General features: G+C 38.7%; 1 protein-coding gene across 1 annotated transcript in view; it reads left to right on the top strand.

Moving 5' to 3' along the window:
• Nucleotides 1-27934, top strand: part of LOC149299793 (solute carrier family 23 member 1-like) — a 48506-nt gene that overhangs the window by 7608 nt on the left and 12964 nt on the right. Inside the window, exons 2-9 of the mRNA XM_089486056.1 lie at nucleotides 1205-1360; nucleotides 5938-6095; nucleotides 6410-6572; nucleotides 9709-9890; nucleotides 11037-11154; nucleotides 13406-13562; nucleotides 26392-26645; nucleotides 27241-27405. Of these exons, the coding sequence (XP_089342182.1) occupies nucleotides 1205-1360; nucleotides 5938-6095; nucleotides 6410-6572; nucleotides 9709-9890; nucleotides 11037-11154; nucleotides 13406-13562; nucleotides 26392-26645; nucleotides 27241-27405 (1353 nt within the window). The remainder of the gene's footprint in view (nucleotides 1-1204; nucleotides 1361-5937; nucleotides 6096-6409; nucleotides 6573-9708; nucleotides 9891-11036; nucleotides 11155-13405; nucleotides 13563-26391; nucleotides 26646-27240; nucleotides 27406-27934) is intronic.

The following is a 27934-nucleotide window of genomic DNA, read 5'->3' as shown; positions in this document are numbered from 1 at the left end:
TACTTTCATGTTTGCCCGAATACGAATACACAAGTCTAAAAATTACCGCTAAACACAAGCACCGCAAAAGTGTTAAAACAGCCTTTTTATACCATTTGTGCATAGAATCTGCATGAAACTGAGGCTGTACAGTCTTACAATATGTATATACAGGGCCGGCCTTAGGGGTGTGTGACCTGTGCGACCGCACAGGGTGCCATGGTTGCAGGGGCGCCTGACCGGGACTTAGATTAAAGCATCGTTTTTTTTTTAAACTTTATTTAACATCATTCATGTTAAATAAAGTTTAAAAAAAAAACGATGCTTAAATCTAAGTCCCGGTCAGGGGCGCCGAGCGGTTGCTCGTGAAGTTCTCGGCAACCGCTCGGCGCCCCTTACTCTCCGTGACTCCGTCGCTGTGCCGGCATCTCATGTTGAGCGCCGGACTATTCCGGCTCTCAACATGAAATGCCTGCACCGCGGCAGAGCGAGAAGACGGATGCCTCCCGCTCTCACCGCAGGACTCCGGCAACAAGGTAAGTGGGGGGGGTGTAGTTTGAAGGGGCAGAGGGGGGGGGTGTAGTTTGAAGGGGCAGAGGGGGGGTGTAGTTTGAAGGGGCAGAGGGGGGTGTAGTTTGAAGGGACAGAGGGAGGGGGGTGTAGTTTGAAGGGGCAGAGGGGGGGTGTAGTTTGAAGGGACAGGGGGGGTGTAGTTTGAATGGGCAGGGGGGTAGTTTGAAGGGGCAGAGGGGAGTGGTAGTTTGAAGGGGTAGTTTGAGGGGCGGTAGTTTGAAGGGGCATGGGGGGGTAGTTTGAAGGGGCAGAGAGGGCGGGTAGTTTGAAGGGGCAGAGAGGGGGGGTAGTGAGGGGGGGCGCCAGAGGAGTAGTCCGCACAGGGCGCCACAACGCCTAAGGCCGGCTCTGTGTATATATACAAACATATATGTCTTATTTAGAGTGGGACTGGCATTGACATAAGTGTATTATATTTTGATGGCTGTATATTTGATACTAAAATGTATCAAAATGTCCTAGTGATATATCAATATGAAGAACTCAAGCAAGTTCAAAACACCACTTTTCTGTGGTAGACATTCTGATGAACCTGACTGATCAATAAAAAAAATGAAGAAATCTGTACTACACTCTCAATATTTATTTGACTTTATAGTTAACAGTGTAAACTAACATTCTAAACTGTTCTTACGCTGCTTTTCTTCCACAGGGTCAAAAAATGATCGTGTCTGCGGATGAAGAAGATACTACATACGGACAGACTACAATACTATCGAATATAAAAGAAAACAGTAATGGAAATGAGTTAATCTACTCTATCAATGACAGACCACCATGGTATTTATGTATTATGCTGGCATTTCAGGTTGGTGTCCTTGTAACTAAAAAGTCACTAAAACAGTAAACTAAGAAAGTTTTTAAGGACCAGTTAAACTATTCATAGATACCTAGTTTAGGGTAAACTGCACATACTATCACAAGCAAAACAAAAATGGAATTTATCCCCTGTTATTTTCCAAACCAAATAGTAAAAGTAACAAACAATATTTTTCTTAAAATCCACCACTTCCCTTAGTAAATGTATTCAATAGATAACATAGATTACATATGCAGTCCATGAAGGACACAGTACACAAGAATATGGACAAATAAGAAGGGGTCACATTTCATAATCGTGTTAAAGACACAGACTAGGTCTTTAGAAAAGGTTGAAAATGCTTATGCCCACAAATATGCCAACATTGTTCCACCTCTGGTGCACCTGCTTTTCAGGACTACATCTTGCATTAGTTCTATCACTCTCAACAACTCCCATGGTTGAGAGTGAAGGAAGTCGACATTAACTCAGCCCATTAAAAAAAATTAATTCATCTTGTTCGTGGTTTTTATTTCATATATTTTTTATGGGTGGGAATCTGTTTTACAGTTGGGGTATTTGTGACCTTGTGATCCTTGATCAGGCTTTCCTTAAAAGCATACCAGCCAACTACTTTTACTGATGGCAGCATTCTGGCACTTTAATTCCCCCACCCTCATTGTAGCAAGGTAGTCAGCTTCATTAGCTGATCACTGCCTAAATGCAGTGATTGGACCTTTTGTTTTGTATAGATTTTTTATTTTTAGAGGAACCAGGGCATTTAACATAAACCCATAGCTTTCCTCTTTAACAGAACACTTGCACTTTTTTAATGAGAAATGTGAACGGAGGTACAGTTAAAATATCGGATGCTTAACGAATATATAACAAAGATATACTTAAACATACAGATACAACAAGAGTTAAGAATCCCACAGTTTATCTTTATGGCACCTTCATACAAACATCTGGCAACAATAGCGGGCTTATGAGGGCCCTGTTCATGAACTCAGATTTTATAATGAATTAATAACATGGTTTAATATGAACAATTACTAAAATAAATAATAACAATATATTGTAGTAAATGGCAGCATGTTTTCTACATATTTATATGTTAAAGACCAATATCCACTGTGATTGATTAAACAAATCATCATAGCACACTTAAGGCTGCATTTTTAAATACCACTTGAGGGCAGTCTATCCAATAAATCAGAATTTGCAGTACTTTTATCATTTGCATAGTTCAAGTTACAATACTTAGTATTTTGTGAAATATTAACCATTTTCTTTGGGTTTTTTTTTCCAAAAATTGACAGCCTGTATGGAAATGTCTATCATACCTTGGCATGTGTTTATTGCGGAGTGTTGGTTTGTATTTGTTTAAGAGGAGTAGAATTACATTCAAGGAAGAAGATATAGTAATACATTTTGATGATTAATCGTATGACAGTCAAACATTCAGCACAGGGTGTACAGCAGGTGCTGTGATTGATTGACTGCAGCAAAAATAATGTACACTTCTTTTAGTTTATTCAGATTATTTCCATAAGGTTGTGGCTTGATCTCATGGGTTTGTTGTTGAATATTTTATAAGGTATCCTCGATGACTGTTTAACGCTTATCCTTCTGCAATGATACATATTTTTTTAGGTATACCCCACAACAATAATGCATGTTTAAATCTTTTTGAATGTGGTGTCTGAATGTGGTGTCTGATAAGTGATAAGTGTAAGTAAACTTTACATTTAATTATCATGCACCTGGAATGCTACTTTATATTGACAATATAAATATTGCAAAGAGTTTGCAACTCTGCCCCCAGATATGCCTTATACACCCATATATGCCACTCTGCCTCCCCGACATGCCTTTTAAGCCCCTATTTGCCCCCCAGATATGCCTTATACACCCCTATATGCCACTCTGCCTCCCTGATATGTCTTCTAACCCCCTATATGACAGTGTGCCTCCAGAAAACCATTATACCACCCCTGACGTACCAGTGCATCCCTAGACTTGTCCCCCATGCTTCAGACTCCCTGGTGTCTAATGGGGCAGCCGGTGGAGGTCTGTGCGATGCGCGCAGACAACCTCCGCTGCTGCTGCCCGTTAGTTCCGCCAGGGCTTCTATGACTGAGCACCGGAAGGTCATGTCATGCCTGTGCTTTGTCATAGACGCTCCGGCGGAAGTCCCGGCAGCAGCAACGGAAGTGCCGGCTGCAGGGGATCTGGATCTTAGTCTTGTAGTCAGACCTCTATTTGAGGTCTGATTATAAGATGACCTTGAATATAAGACAAGTGATATTTTTCAGAGCATTTGCTCTGAAAGAAACCTCGTCTTATAATCAAGCAAATACGGTATTAATATGTTGATATTGGCACAATCAATTACGATGTCACCATTGGTGCCATATATTATGTAATGATATGTCGCTGATTATGTTATCAGCTGGAATTGGCTGCTCAAGCATTTTATTCCAATAGGTGTCAATGTTAAAACAATGAGGGAATTTATACATGCATGGGATAGAACCAAAAATGAATAGAAAATGGAACAAAATGTTCTTATCTTACATTTAACCCCTTCAGGACCGGCATTGGCAAACTGCGTCTTCCCTTGAAGACCGCAGTTTTGAAAAAAATATGTAAATTGAGGGGGAGTGGCTGCTACGGATCGATGATGTACCTGGTGCATCCCGGTTTGCCGATGACCTTTGACCTGGAAGTACCAGGTACGTCCCGGTCTTGAAGGGGTTAATTCTCTGTTTCTGTGTTTACGCTCTCTTTACTGTTATATGTAGGGTTTTGTCAGTTGAATGAAATTATTAGGCTACAATATCTTTAAAAGTCCATTCTCTGTAGGCAAGGGCAAACTCATATAATAACATTCAACCCCATTTAACCATATGTTCTTATCGTGTGACTTTAGAGCCCAGTGTATTGGTCTTTGATGTTAAGTGCTGTGTTTGAAGCACATAGGACTCTACTCATTTATGAATAGGTACAATCAATGACAGTGTTTTTATTGACTAGCACATGTTAAAGCCAGAAGTTAGATCTAGGGGTAGGTGTTAAAAGAAAAATGTGAAGAATCTCTGTAACTTAGTTTACTATTAGATTTATTGTGTACGTTATCAGATGTTGGTTATAAGTAGACTTGTGAATTTGTTTTCGGGCGAACATGAAAACGAACACGAATAGTGCGTTTTCGTCGGTCAAACCAAAAAACGAAGAAACGACGGTGACGGCGGCAAAACGTAGACGAACACGAAGACACACAACACGAAGTGTTCATCTTCATCTACTTATCTCCCTGGTCCCTTCCCCTTCTAGCCTACCTCATCTACGCAGCATCGCAGGGGTTGACGGAAGCGAAACTCTATTGGTTGATGCCCCTGCAATTGGTTGATGCCAGAGGAGGACCCTACAGGTGACCAATAGGCTCACTCGCACGGCCTTTTTAACGCTTGAACTCCTTTAACTCCTGAACGACCTACGAACGACCAATAAAGTCGCTCTGCCGACCAAGTTGCGGCACCACGATTTTAAAAGTCTGTACGAGCTACTCTATTGGTCGCCAGCAAGGGGTTTGTTTGCCAATGAAGTACAGGTGTACTTCATTGATTGATGGCACAGGAGGTCTTTGTAGGCGACCAATAGAGTTGCTTGTATGGACATTTAAAATCTTGGCACCAAAGCTGCTGCGTAGTCCGTACCACGTCAACCCCGTATTTACCCCTTCTACAAAAAATTAAGGAAAAAAACGAACATGAAGAATGTACACAAATATTCACCTGAACTGAACACAGGAGCAGGCGAATATTCACGGAATACGAAGATTTTTCCCCCCACGAAGATGAACACGAAGAGTTGGCCGGCACCCAAGTCTAGTTATAAGTAAACAAGTAATAGTTCATTTATACCTGGGATTTTGTTACTTGCACACTGAATATTATTGGAACAGATCAAGAGTTTTAGATGCTATCTTAAGGAAATACAAATCAATTTAACCTCTTAAGGAGCAGAGCTATTTTACGTTATAGGACCAGAGCATTTTTTTTGTGGGGGGGGGTTTGGGACAAGTAGAACTTTTTTTAAACCATACACATATATGTAAGACTTTATTTGTATTTATAAAAATATAAAAAAAAAAATATGTATGCATAGTTTTACAGTTATATACACTTTGTTTTCAGACAACAAATCTTGTTTCCTGCTCTTTTGGTTTGGATGAAACTCGGAGGACTTTGTGGATACAGAAGCACAATTTGTTGTCACTCACCATTATTCACTCTCTCATGCTCACTCACACGCTCTCACACTCTCATTCACATTCTCTCTCACTCCCATTCACTGACTATCACGCTCTCTCACAATGTCTCCCTATCTTCTCCGCCGACCACTTCCTTGTCTATGTCTCCTTGCCTAGCAGTTCCGCCTTTTCTCTTGCCTCTTCTGTCTTCAGTCTTTGTCCGCTTCTCCCCATGTCATTTTTCTTCGTCCCCCTACATGTGTATATTTCGTTATATTTACTTAAATCATTGTATATTTTTAAATATGCATATATATTTTCCTTGCAGCATTATATTTTGGCATTTGGAGGTATAATAGCAATCCCTCTAATACTTGCTGAACCATTATGTGTAAAACATGACAATCATGTTAAAAGTCAGCTTATCAGCACCATATTTTTTGTATCTGGCATCTGTACATTACTTCAAACAACATTTGGAACAAGGTAATCACTAAGCACTTTAAAAATTATAAGTAGTTTATTTCATCTCTCGTTTTAAGATCATATCTTTTCATTCTAGTTAATGTACTCTATACTCCTCTGTTCTGTCATCTTTTGTTTTTTTACCTTTTTACCAAAGTTAGCACAACACACAACCTTTCAATAAAATAGTTTTAACATAAAAACAGCAACTATGTAATATAATCCTTAATTTTCCAGCAAACTGTTAATCATGTTAATCTCTTTACAAATTTCAAAGCTATGACATGTATCGCAAACCTAAATGTTTCTTTTGCTATTGTTTTATATTTTTACAGACTTCCTATTCTTCAAGGGGGTACATTCAGTTTCATCACACCAACACTGGCAATATTATCATTACCTCAATGGAAATGTCAAGATTTTGAAACAGCTGAACGTAATGGAACCGGGCACAATTTTACAGTTGATGCAGAATCGTGGCAAAAACGCATTCGAGAAGTAATAATTATATACATGCTGTATATATTCCTTTACTAACAAAAATAATAACAAAAATAGTTCTGATTTTTTTGTGGAGAAAAAACAATGACTGTTGTAGCCTCGACTTCCGGGCTTGGCTTGACGCCCCCATTAACCTCAATAATGACACTGCACCCAAATGAATATGGATAAGAAAAGACCACAGCCAATTTTATTTATTAGAGTCATTGTCATGCCAAAACCTGAAACAATAAACATAGGTGGGTTAATAAGGACAATGACTCAAAACACAAACATGTAAATACATACAATAAACACACAAAGTTTACCGAGTATTCCAGGTACCAGGGCCAATACCACTTAAGGAAGGAACATACCCAAACCTAGGGTTCCCAGCACTGACAGCCAAAAACCTCCCACCCGTTGTAACCAACAATTCTCTTATCACCACATTAACCCCCCTGGATACCTGGCAAGCTGCTGCCCCACAGACTCTGACAAATACTCCAAACCCAAAGCTAGAACACAAATACAAGGGGAGGGCAGGGTCGTACACACAACCAGTTAAGGTGACCACAAAAAATGGTTCCTAATAATCTACCCCTAACTCCACCCCCTAAATACCCGCCAAAAGCCTATCCCTCCTCTGCGCAACAGTCAGGGCCCGCTATAGCCTATTCTGAACCCTCCGTGGGCATCAATACATGTCCCTTAATACTATGAACTTTTACAGTTTTAAACTTAGTGAAATATATTTATTGGGAATCCACAGCTTGTGTTTTTTTTTTAATTCAATTACATGTTTTCGCTTCATTTCTCCTCACACCCTGCCCCTTCACTTACAAAGGCTGCCTGAACCAATGAAACAATATCTAAACAATATATAACATAATGAGGTGAAATGATCATCAAGATCCAGAGAACAGAAAGATATTGTAATTTTTCCCGTGGTGTACACATAAAGTGGCTTATTATAATCTGTAAATGCCATTACATAGGTTTATTTAATCTATAGAACAGTGAAATATAGAATTTGGGAAAAATTACATAGCTGTTTAAAGTATAAGGCATCCTGTTTAGACATCTGTAAGCTCTAATCTGAAACCATCTTATTATTTATGTATTACTTTTTATGATTAGTAATAGTAATAGATCACATACAGTATACATTTAACGGCATGTTATGCAACTTTTATAAAATCCACTTATATCTGGAACTCTTGAAAACTCTTGAAGCCCCCCTTTAACTAAAATGTATATTGGAGTCCATTTTGCATAATCTCCTACATTTCGTACTGTATGCAAGTCAGTGCATTTATTTGTTTTATTTATTGAGTTAGCATTTAAATTAAGGGAGGAGGAAAACAAGGCAGAAATCTGTTGGAAACCATGCATTGAGTTTGCATTAAGTGACTGATTTTTCTTATTTCATATTTTTGTAGTTATTCAATGATGATGTCTGAGTACATTGAAACATTGGTTCATACCGTACAAATTGTTTCCTGATAAGAGTCAATAAATTTATGGAGGTCTAAAAAAAAGTCAATGTAATTCTATTTTTTTTACTTTATATTGAGAGTAGATAATTCGATTACTCGTGAATGGTATTTCAAAGATAAAAATGTTTGTCAGTTATAATATTCTGGACAGTCTAATTGAACCACATGAGGGAGATTTCTAAAATGTGACCACTGATTAAATTGCCTTCCTGGACACTGGTGATTGAAGGAAATCATAGTAAGTTACACAGATAAAAGTCAACTTAGTGATATAGGTAATTACATTACTTGCATAGGATGTTAACAATCTCTAATATTGTTCAACTTGGTGATAAACTGTTGACATAAAAGTAATATATATGACATTGCATTCAAAAGCAGATAAAAAAAGAATAGCTTGAAAAATGTGCAAATCAATAACTTTCAGACATTCCTAAAACTTAATTTATTTTACACTACATTACATATGTTGGTCTATTAACTAAGAAGTTATTAAGGTTTGACCACATTGACTGAGACTGCATGCTGCCCCCCCATGCTAACACTTGCAGAACAACTTGCATATTAAGAAAAATGAGAGTTGTTTGCAAGTGTATGCAATTGCCTGTGACTTAAAATTTTGCACGCTTTAGAAAGAGCATACATTTGAAAAATAAATGCCCCCTGCTCTATTTCCTGTGGGATGGGGTTGTGCAAAATACCTTTTGGGGACATCTATGACTGCACTGAGGTGAGGGGTTCCAAATGCTTCCATTTTCCTTTCCCTCTTCGTTCCCTGCCGTGTGCAAATGACAGGTTAGAGATGACATAAAAAGATCATTAAAATTAAAACAAGCCCTATAAATATTGTCAATTACCTTTTCAGGACCCATCTAGCATTGCCTACTCATCTTCAACTAAGGGAAAAGAGATATCCATAAAATAAAAAAAGCTTTCTTCAGAATATAAAAATGATGCCAAAAAGTTAATATTAATCCTATCCGTGTCGCCAAGAAAGAAAAAACATAAGGAAAAAAGAGCGCAAGAGAGAGACAGCAGAGGAAAAAGGAGCTTGTGAAAGGCAGGAAATCCAGAGTAGGGGCCCTTCCTGTATAATTGCTGCAGGGCCCAAAGCTCCTTAATCTGGCCTTGCTTAAAGTTATACAGAAACATTCAGATCTTTGAAATTCTGTTTTAGATATGACTACAATGATTTAATGTCATTAATATTAGGCTACGAAATGGGCACCGACATCTGACCCAAAAGCTGTAGTGCCATCTAGAATTTCTAAAATGCATACTTGTGTCCAGGACACCAATAAATTTGACATGTAGTACCCACCACCAATAAAATTATTCCTTGCTCCACAGTGGATGTTTAAACTTGATTAAGTGATTGCTTTGTGCTTTCTTTCTGTTTACGCATCCAACACGCTACAGGGTAGCACTATACATGGTGGTCAGCAAAATGGTGAGTTATCTGGCTAAAAGCAGGAAAGCATCCATGTTGCTACTACATGTATTTTTTTTATATTTTGTCTTTGGGACAAGAACATCTATCAAGAATATACATACGGTATACACCTAACAAGGACATAGTAAACATTTTATTTTTAACTTTTCATAAAATTGCTCAGAATATAAGAACATTCATTTTTAATTCTTTTATTTTGTAGATTCAAGGTGCGATACTTGTGGCTTCTACTCTGCAGATTTTACTGGGTTTCTCTGGACTTATTGGATTTTTGTTAAAATTTATCGGACCACTTTCAATTGCACCAACCATAACACTTATTGGACTCTCATTATTTCATGAAGCAGGAAAGAAATGTGGCGCTCACTGGGGGATAGCTGCTTTGTAAGTTTAAGATATATTCAGATACATTTGATAAATTAAGTTATTATTGGCATAATGATTTTTGAATATCACTACAGTACACACAACATAAACATAAAACAAACATATACATTTTCTTGTTGAGCGCCTTAAAGTGGAACTGTCACCAAAGCAGCTTTTAACATAACTAAATGTGTAAATTATAATTGCCTATATGGGTTGTGCTGTCAATCAGGGAACTTGTGTTGGAGATACCTTTTTTTTAACCTCATGGAAGCTCAGATAAATGGTAGCCGGTGGTATGGTCGGCATTATGTAATCATTTTCCTAACATTTTCTCCATTCTCCTTACCCACGCCTTACAAAGGCTACCTTAACAATTAAAAAACAGCAACTTAATAAGTGAGAGATAACTCAATGAAGAGTAAATAGGAAGCGTGTATAAAAAAATAAAATAAAAAAGGCAGGTTTTTAATTAGTATGCATTGATTATTTTAGTCTGTAAATACCATGAGATAGGTTTATAAGAAAGCACTTTACAAGCTTTGCCATAAATCAGCCTAAACAATGAGTATAGTTAAATGGTATGGCAATAAAATGAGCAGATACTTGCGCACCTCATAGAAAAGAATAAATCACAAAATAGTAGCAGTGCCATCCAAGTAAAAATTCAATGTATATGGATGGACTAGCCACAATGAGATTGAGAGAGAGAGAGAGAGAGAGAGAATAGTAAAGAGGGATGGAGAAGAAATATAGGAGAGATTGGATAGGAAAGTAAAGGAGATAATGAGAGAGTAGAGAGAAAAAAGAGAAAGGGGGTCGTGAAAAGGATGGAGAGGGTCATCACAATAGCTCAAACTGTGGTTTCCTCTCACATGTCAATGCTAGCATGCACGTCAGCTCTATCCTCCACCTATGCCAAATGTCATGCTTTCACGTGCATTCCATATGTGTTCCATGGCCCTGTAAAGTGTGGCAATTAGCTACTTTAGAATGCAGAATGTAGGCTAAAATGGCAAATTACTCAGCATTTCCAGGGACATAAAATGGTAACTCCTTTTTTCCAGCACTCTCCAGGTGACAATCCTACTTGGAATACAAGTCCCCTGCTATCCCCATAGGCATGCCAATTTTTATATAATGTTTTTTTTTTCTTACCTACAGAACTATTGGGTTAATTGTTTTATTTTCACAATACCTGAGAAACATAGCATTACCATGTTTAACCTATACCAATGGAAAATGGAAGATAATCAAGTATCCTGTTTTCAAATTATTTCCTGTAAGTACAATAACTTTAAAATTAATGATATTTGCATTATTCCAAATCATACCACAAGAATGATGTATCTCTAAACTGTTAAAAGTGACCGAATAAAAACACTTTGCATTAAAAGCTTAAGTATATAAATGTTTATATGTGGAGAGAGATAAAATAACTAAATATCAAATCAAACTAACTTAATCTTATGCCTGAAAGCTAATAAAACACACTTTCTTGTATGTATCTGAACCCCGTTTTTTTATTTATTGCTAATCTGTATTTTAAAAAACAGTTTTGGATTATCATAGTTGCCCACAGTCTTAAAAATGCTGTGACAGTCCAACAACAAGGCATATACCTATGCTTTATTCTCAAATGTCCCAACTACCAGCAGCTCTGTAAATTGCTTTTGATGGGAACCCCCCAAGTTGTCATAACTAGACTTGTGCATTCGTATTCGGGAAAACATGAAAACGAACACAAATGGTGTGTTTTCCTTGTTCAAACCGAATACCGAATAAACAAATATGGAGATGGGTAATCAAACACGAAGACTAAGAAGCCCAACACGAAGAATCTTCATGTTTGTCTTTGTTAATATCGCCTAGCTTATCTCCCTCCATAGGATCGCGCCAGGAGTTAAAGGTCCGTACGAGCGACTCTATTGGTCGCTGGCAGGGGTCTCCTCTGGCATCAACCATCAAAGCTGTCCTTCATCGATTGATGCCAGAGGAGCTCCCTGCCGGCGGCCAATACAGTCACTCGTATGGACCTTTAACTCCTGACGCTGAAACTTGCCCTGGGAAGACTCCAGAGGAGCTCGACCAATAGAGTTGCTCATATGGACCTTAAATTCCCGATGCCGAAACTTGGCCTGGAGAGGTTCCAGGAGTTAAAGGTCTGTACAAGCGACTTTATTGGTCACTGGCAGGGGCCTCCTATGGTATCAACCAATGAAAAGCAGCTGCCCATCATTGGTTTATGCCAGAGGAGGCTCCTGCCTGCGACCAATAGAGTCACTCGTACCAACCTTTACAGTAACTCCTGGAGCCGGGAGACCAATGGTCTCCCCAGACCAAGTTTCGGCCTCAGGAGTTAAAGGTCCATACGGGCGACTCTATTGGTCGCCGGCAGGAAGCTCCTCCAGCATCAACTAATGAAGGACAGCTTCTGAGACAACCGCTCTGAGCACCTTGGCTTCAGAGGAACGGGAATTTGAGTCCCATGGCAAGGCACAGGGCAAGTTACACCTGGGCAACTTGGCCCAGGGAGACTAATGGCATTGTAGTTTAAGGTCCGTAAGAGTGACTCTATTGGTCGCCACCAGGGGGTGTTCTGGTATCAACCAATGAAGAGCAGCTGCCCTTCATTGGTTGATGCAAGAGGAGGCCCCTGCTGGCAACTAATAGAGTCGCTCTTACGGACCTTTAAAATCCTATTTGCCCCCATCCTCCCTTTTTAAAGACTGTAAAAAGGAGAGAAATAACAAAGGCTGTAATCATGAAAAACCTGTAGCAAGTACACACAATGACAAAGATATTATGTGGGTTTATAAACAGCCATAGGACATACTATAGCCATAATATTGACAACGTATGTTTTGATCATCCAAAATTATTGTTGTTCTGGCATACAGGACACAATATAAATCAACATTACTGACCTCTATTTTCATGTTTATTAGTAATGTTATAATGATATGTTATACATATGTTTTTTTAAGTACAAGTAAGCACATATATATTTCTCATCCTTCAAAGATACAGTGTTTAGGGGACTTCACAGGCTAGCTCTCCTTCCATTTGCACCTCTCATGGTATTTTTCTATGCATGAAGCTTTCTTGACTTAGAGGTATGTTTTCATCGGCTAGCTTGTCTATAAGTAATTATCACATATGGTCCTAGTTGCTGTCCCTCTCCTGTGTCTGAGAGAAGTGGATGGGGCTAGTCACCCATGAAACGTTAAAAGGGAGATGACTGGGGGCAGCAAATGGCAGGTAGGTCCTGTGGAAGATGACTTTACATTCTTCAAAAATACAGTATATACAGTATATAATTTCCGTTTCAACCAATGGTCACAGTTTCGTATACATTGGCGTTGAACAATTTTGGGAATCACAATTATCATTGTCCTCTTCCAGGATCCAATGTTGTTGGATCCTGGAAGAGGACAATGATAATTGTGATTCCCAAAATTGTTCAGCGCCAATGTATACGAAACTGTGCTTGTATTGACTATTTTTGACAAACTCTCTTTGCATTTCAACAGGTTTTACTGGGAATGTGTTTATCCTGGCTGGTCTGCTATATTTTAACATATTTTGATGTACTTCCAAAAATTCCAACACGTTATGGATATGCTGCTCGGACAGATATTAACTCTGATGCAATATCCAGTTCTCCATGGTTTCATGTTCCATATCCAGGTATATTTTTATTTTATTTGACTGAGACACAAAGGGGTTTATTCACAGGGCCCTCCTTACCTGTTGTTTCTGCCAGGGGCGTAACTAGACGCCTCAGGGCCCGGGTGCGAGAATCTGTTAAGGGCCCCCCCACCCCCTCACCCCCTCCCAAAAAACATGATTTTTACCCAACAATTTTTTTTCAACTAATTCAACAAATTCAATTTACATATTGAATCATATCTGTAAAAAAATCAAAGAAAAAGGGGCGCATGTACAAAGGGCATAATCCAGGGGTGTCCAAGTTTTTCCTGCAGTGGGCCACTTCATCAGAATTGTATACGTGCGCGGGCCGCACTCATTTTTCACTGTGACAAAAAATATGGCCTTTAATAAAATATGCAGATTAAAATAAAGTAAAATGACACAAAACCTTTACTCTTCCTCTCACTGATTTCTGGGCCTTGAAAGTTTTGCGACTACAAATTCAGGATTCCCTAGATTTATTCTAGGGATGAACTAAAATGAAAATTCTGGACCAAAACATTCCGGGTTCACTTAGCCAAAACCGAAAATGACCCCCACCTTTAAAAATAATAATAAAAACACATGTTTAATAAAAGTAGGTAACACACAATTGGACAAAATTAGCAATATGACTTGGCATGAGAGCAATCACACTCCTATCATACCCAGGCAACCAGTAAATGCTGGTACCTAGGCATGATGGGACTGTGCTCGCTGTGATTGCTGTTAGCAATCACACTCCTATCATGCCAAGTCAGCCAGTACATGCTGGTACAGGGTGGCTGTAAGTGATGTGCAGACCCCATACTGCTGGCAGCATCACTACACAAGGGGGGCAGCTAGCTAGGTTTCAGCATGTACTGGCTGACTTGGCATGATAGGAGTGTGATTGCTAACAGTAGTCACAGTCCCATCATGCCTAGGTTCCAGCACTTACACATCCATCCAGTAAATGCTGGAACCTAGGCATGATGGGACTCTGATTGCTATTAGCAATCACACTCCTATCATGCCAAGTCAGCCAATACACGCTGGTACAGGATGGCTGTAAGTGATGTGCAGACCCCATACTGCTGGGCGCATCAATACACAAGGGGGGCAGCTGGCCAGGTTTCAGCATGTACTGGCTGACTTGGCATGATAGGAGTGTGATTGCTAACAGCAATCACAGTCCCATCATGCCTAGGTTCCAGCACTTACACATCCATGCTATCACACACACACACTCATTTATTCATATAATCATTAATTCACAGATTCATTCCCTCAATCACACACACTCATTCAAACACCCTCCCCACCCCCTTACCTGCACTGCATCTCCCTTCGATGCCGCTCACAGACTTCAGCAGGGGGCGCGGCCTCCCTCTGCCTTCTCTGCTAAAGCACAGAGGAAGTAGGATGTCACGTGAACTCCGCTTCCTCTGTGCTGTCCAGAAGACCCTCCCACAAGTAAGTAGCAGGGCTTGAGGTGCGGCTCGTGTAAGATCGGTTGCCCTGGCTGCCGATCTTACGCGGGCCGCACCTCGAGGTCTCGCGGGCCGCATTTGGCCCGCGGGCCGCATGTTGGACGCCCCTGCCTTATTTAAAAAAAAAAAAAAAAAACTTAAAAAAGATTTCTGGCGGCCCCTTGGCTTGGGCCCCCCTGCCGCCGGGGCCCGGTCGCAGTCGCGACCCCTGCGACCCCGGTAGATCCGCCACTGGTTTCTGCAAATCAGAGTGTTATGCTATAAATGACTTGTCATGTTCTGATTACCCATCATACATCTCTGGGAAATATGATGGGGCGATATATAAAACAATAAACATTGGAAGGCTTCTTCAGCAAGAAGTCATGACCTGGCCTTGCATAATGTATAATTCAATGTGTATGGAGACATTGAAGAAATATCACTGATTTAACTATGCATTACACAGAGTCAGCTAAGTTATGTCTGCAACAGATGCTAAACAGGGTTGGACTTTTAGAATGTATGGTTTAACCACAGCTCTCCTGGAAAAACTCTACTGACAAAACCCCCTTTACTTAATAGACCCCAATGGGCGATAACTTATATTTTCATTACTGATGCAATGAAACTGGTTGGCTCAAATGCAATACCACTGACATAAAGCCAATGACTTAAAATTGGTTATAAAAATAGCTTAACTTTAGCAATGAAATAGTTAAATAGGATATTCTGAAAAGAACTCACAACAGGAAAACCGATTTTATTGTCTTCACGAAGAACTGCATACATGCTGCTATTTTAGGTATTATTATAATGGAAGTCTACCATTTCCTTTCACGTGTACATATGCGCTCATTTCATATAGGAAGAAGGAAAGGAAATGTATAAGAAAATAAATACATTATATAAATTAATTTTAAAGTTTATTTTAAACATGAGAGTTACAGATTATCTAATGTGTGCATTTAATATTTTGTTTGCTAAGGCATCTGCTTTTAAAATAAAACAGACAGACTTATGAAGATTTGCTTCAGGAAAAAAAAAACATTCCGACTACACAGTATACAACTTTAATTCTTTCCTTGTATGGTGCTTGATAATACAGATCACAGATCCTCTCGCTTGCCGTTGTCCCCTGATGTAAGCATCACGCACAGTCAGACCAGAAATTAACTTGAACGCTCAGTGCAGGGTTTAAACAAACAGAAACATAAGATTGGTTTGTAATCTCCATCCAAAGCCTATGCTGACAGGAATGAATAAAACTTTGTTTGTAATTGCTTTTTCTGTACCATCATTTTGTGGGAGATTACAATAGTTTCAACATTAAAAAAAAGAAACCTTTGTGTTACCAAAATTAATAACTAAGTTATTTTTCCATGCCTATACATTTGAAGTTTACCAGTACAATATATATATATAGAAATTCCCTTCTCACCCCTATGGGTGGTATGTGCCTTCCTCAACCTCAGGTTCTTTACCAGAGACCTGGGAGTTTGAGGGTTCTGCACAGTATCTGAGCTGTTCCTAGCACTGCATTCTTCTGGACATGTTTTTCCTGGAATCTCTTGGAACCACTCTCTCAGCTTAGAAATCACAGCCCCAAGAGCTCCTATTACCACTGGGACCACTTTGCCTTCACTCTTCACATCGTCTCTAGTTCTTCTTTCAGGCCCTGGCACTTCTCCAGCTTCTCATACTCCTCCTTCCTGATGTTACTGTCACTTGGCACCGCTACATCTATCACCACTGCTGTCTTCTGGTCATTGTCTACCACCATGATTTCGAGTTGGTTGTCCAATACCTGCTTGTCTGTCTGGATTTCCCTCAAGACTTTAGCCCTGTTATTCTCCACAACCTTCTGTGGAATCTCTCATTTGGACTTGGGAAGGGTTAGCCTATACTATGTGCAGATGTTCCTGTACACAATGCCAGCTACTTAGTTGTGCTGTTCGGTGTATGCAACCATCTTACACCCTGTCACTATGTGTTGAACTGTCTCGGAAGCCTCTCTACATAGTCTGGTGTGGTAGATGCCTGCCTCTATAGGTCTGGAACTTAGTGCCTGCTCTTGTGCTGCCATTATCAGTGCCTCAGTACTGTCTTTGTGTCCAGCCCTATCCAGCAATTGGTAGGATTTCTCACCAATGTCAGCCACCTCAGCTATTTGTCGATGGCACATCCTGTGCAGGGTCTTGGCTTTCTATGGTACTTCCTCTACTTGATCTTCCATGTCTGTTGCTGGTTAAGGTATTCTACAAGCAGCTCATCTTCGAGTGCCACCTTACTGATGTACATCCAGGACAGTTGCTTTGACACTTACCAGACCCCACTTGCCTTCTTTCCAGCTGGTGTACAGTCTCTGGGTGTTGGACTTGGGGTGGAAATCTCTGTACATTGTGAGGAGCTTTTGGGTCTTCACGTCAGCAGCCTCCATGTCCTCCTTTGGCCACTTTACTATGTCGGCAGGGTATCTGATGACTGGCAGGGCATATGTGTTGATGGCGTGGATCTTGTTCTTCTCATTGAGCGATCTCCACAGGATCTGCCTTATCCTTTGGTGGTACTTGGATGTTGCTTCCTTATTTGCCTCCTCATCATGGTTCCGTGTGACTGTGGGATACCAAGGTACTTGTAGCTGGTCTGTATATCGGCTATGTGCCGTGCTGGTAGTTCCACCCCATCTGTTTGATGTCATTCATGTAAAGGAGGTGGCTGATGGTAGTACTACTCTTGAACTTGTACCCATATCCAGTCCTTGTGATTAGCTGGCTGAAAGGGTTCAACCTTGGTATATGCCATACTTGATTGTCACTTGTGCTAGCTGACTTGAGTTGGCTTCCAGTGTTGTCTTCCAGGTCCTTAGTGCCCTATTAACTTTGTATAGCTCCAGACATTTACAGATACATGTATGTGGGATTAAATCAAAGGCTTAACTATAGTCAATCCAAGCCTTGCTCAGGTTGGTCTGTCTAGGCTTTGAGTTTGCTTGGGGCTCCCGTGCTACCTAGCAGCATGAATGGATGGACCAGGCTTTCTTGCTTGCTGGTGGTGAGTGATTGATTTGCCCAACCACACTTCTGGGGGAAAGTATTTCCAGATCAGATAATAAATGCATGTTAAAAGTAAATATGTCAGCAAATACATTAAATCCAACAGTATTTTTTATGTCTATTCTTTCTCTTTATCTCTCCCCTTTCTCCCTATCACTTCACTTTTCTCAATATCTCTCATCTCCTCCTTTTCTCCCTATCGATCTCATTTCTTCTCATCTCTCATTTTCTCTCTCCTTTCTTTCTATCTCATCTCTCCATCTCTTCTTTCTTTTTCCCTTTTGTATCCATCTCTCCTCCTTTTCATTATCTTTCCCCTTTCTCTGCCCATTCTCTCTATCCTCCTCATTATCTTTCCCGTACATTTTCTCTTTATCTCACCATTTTCTTACTATCGCTTCCATTCTCCCAATGTCTTACCTTTCATAAGTCCTGTGGTGGGAACGGGAGGTCTGTTCCTACAGAACTCGGTTTAAGTGCTCCATCGCAATGCGTGCAGCTTCATCACTGGGCGACGGGTATGACATAATTTGCCAGCATTCAGTAACAATAGTTGTCACACTCCCCAAGGGAGCAGAAAAGCAGAGGTCAGACCTGGGGCTTTGGTCCACCTCTTGAGAGAGCTGGCAGGATGGTGGATACCAAAAATTATGGAGACAGTCACCAAATTAGCCCCCCTCAAATTTTCTGGATCTGAGCGACTTTGACAAGGGTCAGAGCATGTCCAAAACCACAGCTTTTGTGGGGTGTTCCGGGTCTGCAATGGTTCTCAGTCTGCAAAAGTGGTCCAAGGAAGGAAAAGCAGTGAACAGGCCAAGGCTCATTGAACGATATGGGGGGGGCAAAGGCTGGCCCATGTGGTCAAATCCAATAGATGAGCTACTGTAGCTTAAATTGCTGGTTCTTATAGAAAGGTGTCAGAACACACAGTGCATCGCAGTTTGTTGCATATGAAGCTGTGTAACCTCAGACCAGTCAGGGTGCCTATGCTGACCTTCTGCTAAAGTCCCAGATACCACAGCACACCTTTAGAGGTCTAGTGGAGTGCATGACTCAATGGGTTAGGGCAGTTTTGGCAGCAAAAGGAGAAGCTACACAATATTAGGCAGGTGGTCATAATGGTATGGCTGATCGGTGTATATATAGATGTATTTATATCTCTAAATTGATGGATTTTTAATAGGTAGTATAATTAGATTTTCTGATTAACCACTTCTTTTAACAAAAGAAAATGATATCACTGCAATGTTTCTACAACTTAATCATGTTAGAAAATCATGCAAAACTTGATATTTTAAGAAAACCTTATTTACAAAAAAGTACAATTAAGGGCTTCAGATTATGTTTACCTATTATAATGAAATGATTTCTAAACTGATTTTCAATCAAAGCAGATATAATCAATTATAAGTTATTTAATTTTCTTCTGTACAATTTAATAGTGGGATGTAAAATAAATGCCCATATTCATGGTATAGGAAGCAATACATATTGTATGTGTACCATAAAACTTAACTCTTTGTTAAAACAGATCACTCTATAAATGTTACCTAGAAACCTAGTCAGAGCCCATCAGGAAATTGGTAGACCATGGAGAACATCAAAAATGGTATCTTCAAAGGGTGCCATAAAACCCCACAGGGACTACACATTTGGGTCACAAAGGGGATGCAAATCTCAACATATTTAGAGTTATGATGTCAGAAATATGCTTAGGGTTTTATTGAAGAATCATAACATGAAGATGTTCTATATGCTGACAGTATGCCCTCCAGAATGACAAAAATGAAGGAGGGGGTTAAATGGGGCCTGAGCAATAATAAAGAATGGTACCATAACAACTAAATATCAGAGGAGGAGAGTAGCTGATGCAACAGGGTTGCAACTTCTAGGTCTGTTAACTGTTTTTCATTTTGGAAGAATGCATATCAAAGTTCTTTTTAGAGGTAGTGTCAGGGACATAAGGCTTTAACAATTTCTTATCTGTATCCTGAGTCCTGAGCTGCAAATTAGTAACCTCAGTCCACAAGTGCTAGTCTGGAATCCTAACAGTCTCCATAAAGCCTAGGCACAAGTCACAATTTAACTTTTATTATTATTTTACTTTCCTTCCAGGAACTTTACATAAGTATTGTATTGCCCTAATATAAGTTGCCCCTGATTTTAAGTAGTGCCATTACATTTTGATGCAGTCCGTTTAAAGTTTACTAAATGTCTAATGACAGGAAACAGATTAGCAGATCTCTTAAATGTAATCCTTATTTCATACAGTCAGGGCCGGTGCAAGGTTTTTTGCCATCCTAGGCAAAACATAATTTTGCCGCCCCTGGCCCCACCCCCACAAGCCCACCCCCTATGTCACACCCAGTTATACCCCACCCCTATTAATGCTTGTTATGCTGGGCCACCCCCAACCAAGTCTCAGCAGACCTCAGCTCAGCAGGAGCCTCCCTCCTCCCTCCTCTCACCAACATCTATGCGCAGTGCAGGAGCGTAATTACAATAAGGTCCTCCTAACTGGCTGACTCGCTCCCATTCCCCCCCTTAATGACCGCGAGCCGTGGCCACACTTACTGAATGACAGCGGCCAGCATACAGTTGTATACTTAGAGCTGTGGATCATACAGTTAAGGCTGCTTCTTACATATAACCTGTGCTGACACATACAGTAATTAAAGTGGGATATGTCCTAATCCACAAATGACACCCTCAAAGCGTCGAAAAACTGCTTGCATGAGTTATACAACATATATATTTTGTATATATACATATACAACAGTATTTTAAGTGCAGGGGACTGTGACAAACTGCTGATACATATTAAGAAAAAGCTAAAAAAAAAAACATATTTTATATATATAGTTAATTTACAGATTCTTTAGCTAACAAACACTTTAGGGAGAAAAAAATACTCAAGCAAAAATGCACTCATTTTTATGGAAAACAGAAACATATGATGTAATAAGTAGGGTGTGAAATCCTGATATCCTTGCAAGATGAGGAAATCCTTCATTTAGAACAAAGGCAGGAAGTTCAGGGAAACATGAATAATAGATGCAATTTATAGAAAAAATGAAAGGATTAATTTTAAATTAAATTACCACACACATGAAATGATTAATATATTTTTGTGTTTTGGCATGCTCACTAAAACCTCATCCTTGTCAATGAATATTCAAGGAATATCTAAAGAACAATCTGCCTCTTCCAAAAGCACCAAAACACCAAATTATGAAAGATAAATCTTTAGTCATATGTCAGATTGCAAACATAAAAAAAATATCTTGTGATCATGTGGAAGTCCATCTATGTTTCTAGACGTCTAATATAGTAATTAAGGTTTTCAATTGACATCCTGTACTTTATCTCAACTGTTCCAGTTCAAACTTGTACTTATTAAAGCATTAAATTAAATTTTTGAATTATTTGGAAAATTGAATAACGTACTGGAGACTGGCATATTAAATAGTGAGATATTTAAAAGTCCTTTTTCTCTACCTGTAAATTATTTATGTTGAGAAATGTATTTAATTCGTGTATTCTAGATGCTGTCGCATTCTACAAAACATTTATGGTCATTATAGATCATTCTTTTATTGTCTTTCTTGTCTTCCCTAGTCTTTTGATTTTTATTATATTACATGCGAAGACGTGACAGAACACAGAAAGATATCAAGGGCTTCCTTTTCTTTAATCTAGAATGGTTTCCTGCAAGGGACATTTTTAATGATTTACCATTTAGCTTTTACGTAAGTCCTAGAAATATGGAATGCATATGTGTGTTTGAGGGCTAATTTAAGTAAGAGGGCACAGTTGTCTGGAATGGACTGAATTTGACAAAAAAATTGAAGAAATTTCCAGTGTTTGCATAACAGTATGTTATAGCAGTTTTCTAGGAATTCACTGATCTAAAATAGTGTATATTGAGCTCAGGCGGTGATTAACTACCATATTTGCTCCGGCGGAGGTTGTCTACGCGCATCGCACAAAGGTTCCCCGGCTGCCAGAGAGGAGGATCCCCCACAGCGCTGCAGGAGACCTGGATCCTCCTCTCTGGAAGCCGTTGAACGTCTGCAAGACAACCTCTGCTGTTGGCCCGTCATAGAAGCCTCAGACTTCGGCCGGGGCTTCTATGAATGACCTGACTTTCGGTGCTCAGTCATAGAAGCCCTGGCGGAAGTCCCAGGTAGCAGCGGAGGTTGTCCACTGGCTGCCCCCACTTGACACCAGGGAGTCTGGAGCACAGGGGACAAGTGTAGAGATGAATCGGTAAGTCAGGGGGGAACATATAGGGGGTGTAAGGCATATCAGTGGGGCAGATTGGCAAATAGAGGGAACAAGGAATATCTGGGGCAGAGTGGTAAATAGGGGGTTAAAAGGCATATCAGGGAGGCAGAGTGGCGAATAGGGGGTATAAGGCATATTGGGGGGCAGAGTGGCATATGGGGGAGCAAAGTGGCATATCAGGGAGGCAGAGTAGCATATAGGGGGTAGAAGGCATATCTGGGGCAGAGTGACATATAGGGGGTATAAGGCATATCAGGGGGCCGAGTGGCATATCTGGGGGGCTGAGTAGCAAGCCTGGGGGCAGATGTGCATAACTGGAGGACAGGTTGGCAAATAAAAGGAAATAAAAACAAAAAAGTTTTTATTAAATATAAAAAAAACAGTTTACATGTGAACTAATATTTACTAATAAAACTGTTTTATAGTGTAATCTTAGAATCAAGCAAATACGGTATATATCTTTTTTTTCTCTGCTGCCTGTGCTGTATTGTTTTAATCTTATTCACAGAAACATAGGAAAAACAATTGCATACATGCACGCTATTTTGACACATATTATAGAAGACGTTAAAGGGAAAATAGTTGAGTGAGAATGTCTATAACGATGTGTCATGGGTTGTCCACTTCTCTACGTATACTTTAGTGTCTATAACAATGTGTCATGGGTTGTCCACTTCTCTACGTATACTTTAGTGTCTATAACAATGTGTCATGGGTTGTCCACTTCTCTACGTATACTTTAGTGTCTATAACAATGTGTCATGGGTTGTCCACTTCTCTACTTCTGTACAAAAAGATTACAGTTTGTATAAAGTGATGCATATCTTGGAAAATTTGGCTTGTAAATGTCAAAGCAAATGAAAATCCTTGGCATATGAGAGGTCTCTAAACTCAAGACAAAGTAAATACATGTATTTTTTTCATCTGCACTAGCTGTATAGAAGTTAAAACACAAAAAACTAAAACCAATATATATACTGTGTATGGGTACACTTAATGGCAAAGAGGGACGTTAAGGTTGAACGAAGACATAGTGGAATCAAAATTACTTCAAGTAATCACCTCAAGTATAGAAAAGGTCTTCTTACCAATGAGTTAGGAAACCAGTGAGGTCAAATGTAATTAATGTTATTAACCAATTTGACATGGAAAAAGGCATACTGATTGATTCTTCTTATCTTCAAAAGATAAGCTATTATATGTACAAAAGAAATATAGATATTGTATAACCAAAGCCATGTGAACACAGTTATGACAGACATGGAATGGAAAGGACAATTTTCTTCAAAGAATTGTTTTACATTGTTTTCTGTTGTCTGCAAAATTAAGTTAAATGAGTTAAATTGTAATTTGCACTTTACTATAATTTCTTTGAATGCATCTCCATATAACATTTGACTCTTTTACATCACAGTAAAATTGAAATCTTTCTAATCTAATAATATACCCCCACAATAACATTGTTTTCTTTCTCTTCTCCTCAATAAGATTATATGTTCTGCATGCATCATTTGGCAGTTTTCTTCTTACAGCAAAACCTAAATAGACTGTTATATGGATGTCTTGTGTTCTGTTCTAAACACGCACCCATTTTTAAGAATATCCCAGTTATGATTTCCCTAAGCATTACATAGACACTAGCACACGTTGTGCATCCTATTATAATACATTAAGAGATGATTTAATGGTATGTTTCACTAAACTAAGTTTTGGGGATATTTAGTTTCAAAAGATCTATCTATGAACCAAAAAATACAAGTTCATTTTCCTTGTAATTCCTACTAGCATCAGCTGTGATATTAGCTTTTCCTATTAAGTAGAGTTGATATAAAAAGAGACAACATATTGACAACCACCCTCATTCCTGCCTTTCTCTAGCTCATGTCTCTGTTTTTTTTTTCTGTTGCCCCATATATAATATTATAAATAAATATAGCTCATATAGGCTATAGTGAATGTCAGGGTTGCAAATTGGTCCTTAAGTTTCCTTCTTGTCTAGCAATCAGTCTTTTGGGGGCCTTTGGGGCCTGAAGGTGTGTTAGGCTATGCCTCCAGTTTAAGGGGGGTTTATCCTTTCTGTGCCAGTGTCCTGCTTACACTGTGTATATGGCTAATGTGTGCAAGTTCAAAATCTCTAGCACATCCATTTCCTGGCTACCATATGCTGTCACTTCTTGGTCATCAGATATAGTGCATGTAACAAAGCAAGAATTCAGTACCCAGTGAATATGAAAAAATGGCCATCTAAGGCATAAATATTGGGGATTCTGTCACACTATATGATCATACAGTACCCCACGTTTGGCTTCTCCTATCTCATTTTGCATGGATATATTTCTTACTGAATCAGTAGGACTGCTTTAAACATGTTGCATTGGCTACTGTCTCAGTCAGTATTTTTCTCCAGTTAGTCTGTGGCTCACTTGCTTGCTGGAGGCCATAACTACAATTTCTACATTTGATGTCCTACTTTTGAGCCTCTTTCCTGCTTGTCCAAATGGGAAGAATACTTTTTAATATATATATATATGATTTAGTATTCTGTATTTTGCGTACCTTTCCATTTTCTCTGCTTCAAGCTATCCCCTGATTATGCTCCAAAGGCTTAATATGTGGATGTGCCAGTTAAAAGCTAAAAGCAGCTGCAAAATTCAACCATGTTGGGCTTAGAACACAGATATGCATCACAGATCATATTCTGCTATATTGTAACCCTGAAACCAGGTTTGCTACTTCCTCAATGTTACTGCTTTATGGGAAATCCACATAGTAGATGTCGCAGTGGCTAAAGCTATGAGAAATACTTTTATTCAAATTGTGGATGCTTTGGGGGATTTAAAAGAACTTGTTTAAACATTGTTGCTGCCTCAGTAGCCTTGTCCTTTAAAATACGGCTCCAGTAGGCATGCATTTGCTGTAGAATGTTTATATCATGTGTAATGCTTATAATAATTAAAAAGACTAAACAAACTGATAAAGGTACAAAAAAGAACAGTAGACAAAAGAACAAAAGTTAAAGGACATTACATTTCAACATTTTTTTTAAATATGTTTACACAACACACAATCATCATTTAAGTAACAAAATTGTTTTACTATTACTATTACTGAAGACATTTACTGTATACAAAGTGGTTATAAGTTTCATAAAAATATTTAAATTGAATAAAACTGTATCCAAAAAAATGCAAAATGGCTTCGACCAATGGATATTTAAATAGAGTTACATGTACCCTTCTGAAGATACATAAATTATTATAGGTTTGCTAGAAACTGATATCTTGATTTGTGGCAGAATATAACTGACTTAGTCTATATTAGTTATATGAAGTTAGAATCCAACTATTTTTTCTGACATGTAAACTATTACATGGTCTACAAACAAAATTATAATACAGCTGTGATCTCTATAGGAAATATACATTGCATGGACACAATTGTTTCCAGAGCCACTCAAAAAAGCACATCTACAAATGATTTTAATACAGTTCATATAGTGTCTTGTATAAAGGTGTCATGAAACATTTCTTTCTTAAGGGTAAAAAGTTTAATGTTGCTTTATACATAATAAATTAAAAGGGCCACTGGGCCTCATATGGCACCATTAATGAGGTATAAGTTGCATTGGAACCAGCTTTGGATTTCTGGTTTGAGACCTGTTAGAGAAAATTAGTTAAAGATGATACCTTTATTGGATACCTAAAGTATGATAGATTGCAAGTGTTTGAGACTTCAGTTAGCGAATAAAGTTATCATCTTTTCCAAATTTGGTTTTAGACTAGAAGTCTCAGATACTGTAGACAAAACTTAAAAAACTATTTTAGGATTTCATTGATTTTCTTTGACAGAGGCTCACCATGTTCTATTCATGTATTATTATTACTATTATTATCTTTTATTTATATAGCACCAACAGTTTACGCAGCGCTTAATACAATACATGTACTGTAGTATATAGCAAGGAAGTTTTTACTTGTTCTGATAAATATTTCAAACCATTCTAATATAATAACCCATATGATTTATTTTAAGGTCAGTGGGGCACTCCTACTGTGAGTCTTTCTTCAGTACTGGGGATGATATCTGGAGTGCTGTCCTCCACTGTAGAATCTGTTGGAGATTATTACACTTGTGCAAGATTATCAGGAGCACCTCTTCCACCAACTCATGCTTTAAACAGAGGGATTGGAATGGAAGGAATTGGATGTATTTTAGCTGGGATATGGGGAACAGGAAATGGGACAACATCATACAGCCAGAATATTGCAGCCTTGGGTATTACTAAGGTATTTCAAAATAATGTATTTATATGTATTGTATATATATATATATATATATATATATATATATATATATATATATATATATATATGATATTGTATTGCACATATTTACATACTCTTCAGAAAGAACAGTAATTAAAACCCAGATCTTTGCTGATGTACCCCTTTCCTATGATAAATGACATTACTGACAATGAACAATGTATTCTGCAGGAGTCTGTGTTGAAAAATAACTGAATTAGTAAAACATGCTGATTAGAATAGCTGAATTACTATTATGTATTCTAGGTGGCTACGAAGTGGGTATGCCAGGTCATACAGAGTATCATATTTCTTTAAGTAAAAAAAATAATCTTGAATATAAATAATACAGGGAGAAAATACTTCTGATATCTTCAATGAGTCCAGAAAACTGTGCACAACTGCACATATAAATGTATGCATACAAATAAATGTGTTTTTCAGTGGCAGAAAATTGAACTCCTCTGCCATATCATACAGACGTTCTCAGAATTTGTGTGTGTGTGTGTGTGTGTGTATATATATATATATATATATATATATATATATATATTTATTTCCTTTGTAACTTTTCTAGGTTGGAAGTCGGTTAGTATTGCAGACTGCAGGAGTTCTTTTAATTATCCTTGGACTGTTTGGGAAATTTGGAGCAATTTTTATTACTACACCAGAGCCAGTCATAGGAGGCATGTTTATGGTGATGTTTGGGATGATTGCCGCTGTGGGGATTTCAAATCTTCAGGTACTGGTTTCTGTTATATCATATGTTGGTTTACTGTTTTAGATGCTCGACCAAATCATCACAGTGCTTTTACATCACTGGAACCAGTAATGTATGACCTCCATTGCCACATTTGTCCCTGCTAATATGAAGTTATTGAAATATATTTTAAAATACAGATAAATTCACTAAATTAGATATATCTTAGATATGAACGTTAAGAAATGGCTTACTTACAATGGATTATTAAAACAAAGTTCCTTGAATGCTATCCAAGGCAATTTATGACTGTTGCCTTAAGCCAGCTCCAAGGTTATTTTGCGTTTCCAAAAGCAAAAACAAGACATGGGTTGCTTGATGTTATCTGATTATAGATGTATAGATGTACAGTGTTCAGAATTTGAATATTGAATACATTAGGCTGCAAGTAACAACACGTTTGTGGGGGGTCTAGTCAAAGCAAGTAATAGGAAGATCCTAACATAGGATGCTATGAATGGGTTGAAGGAACACTTCAACTGTCCAAATGTTGAAGATAGATGTGCTGTTC

The sequence above is a fragment of the Sceloporus occidentalis genome, unplaced genomic scaffold (assembly GCF_023333645.1).
Source record: "Sceloporus occidentalis isolate IW3139 unplaced genomic scaffold, rSceOcc1.0.p SCAF_28, whole genome shotgun sequence".
NCBI classification, from domain to species: domain Eukaryota; kingdom Metazoa; phylum Chordata; class Lepidosauria; order Squamata; family Phrynosomatidae; genus Sceloporus; species Sceloporus occidentalis.
This window is presented reverse-complemented; position numbering and strand designations above follow the sequence as displayed.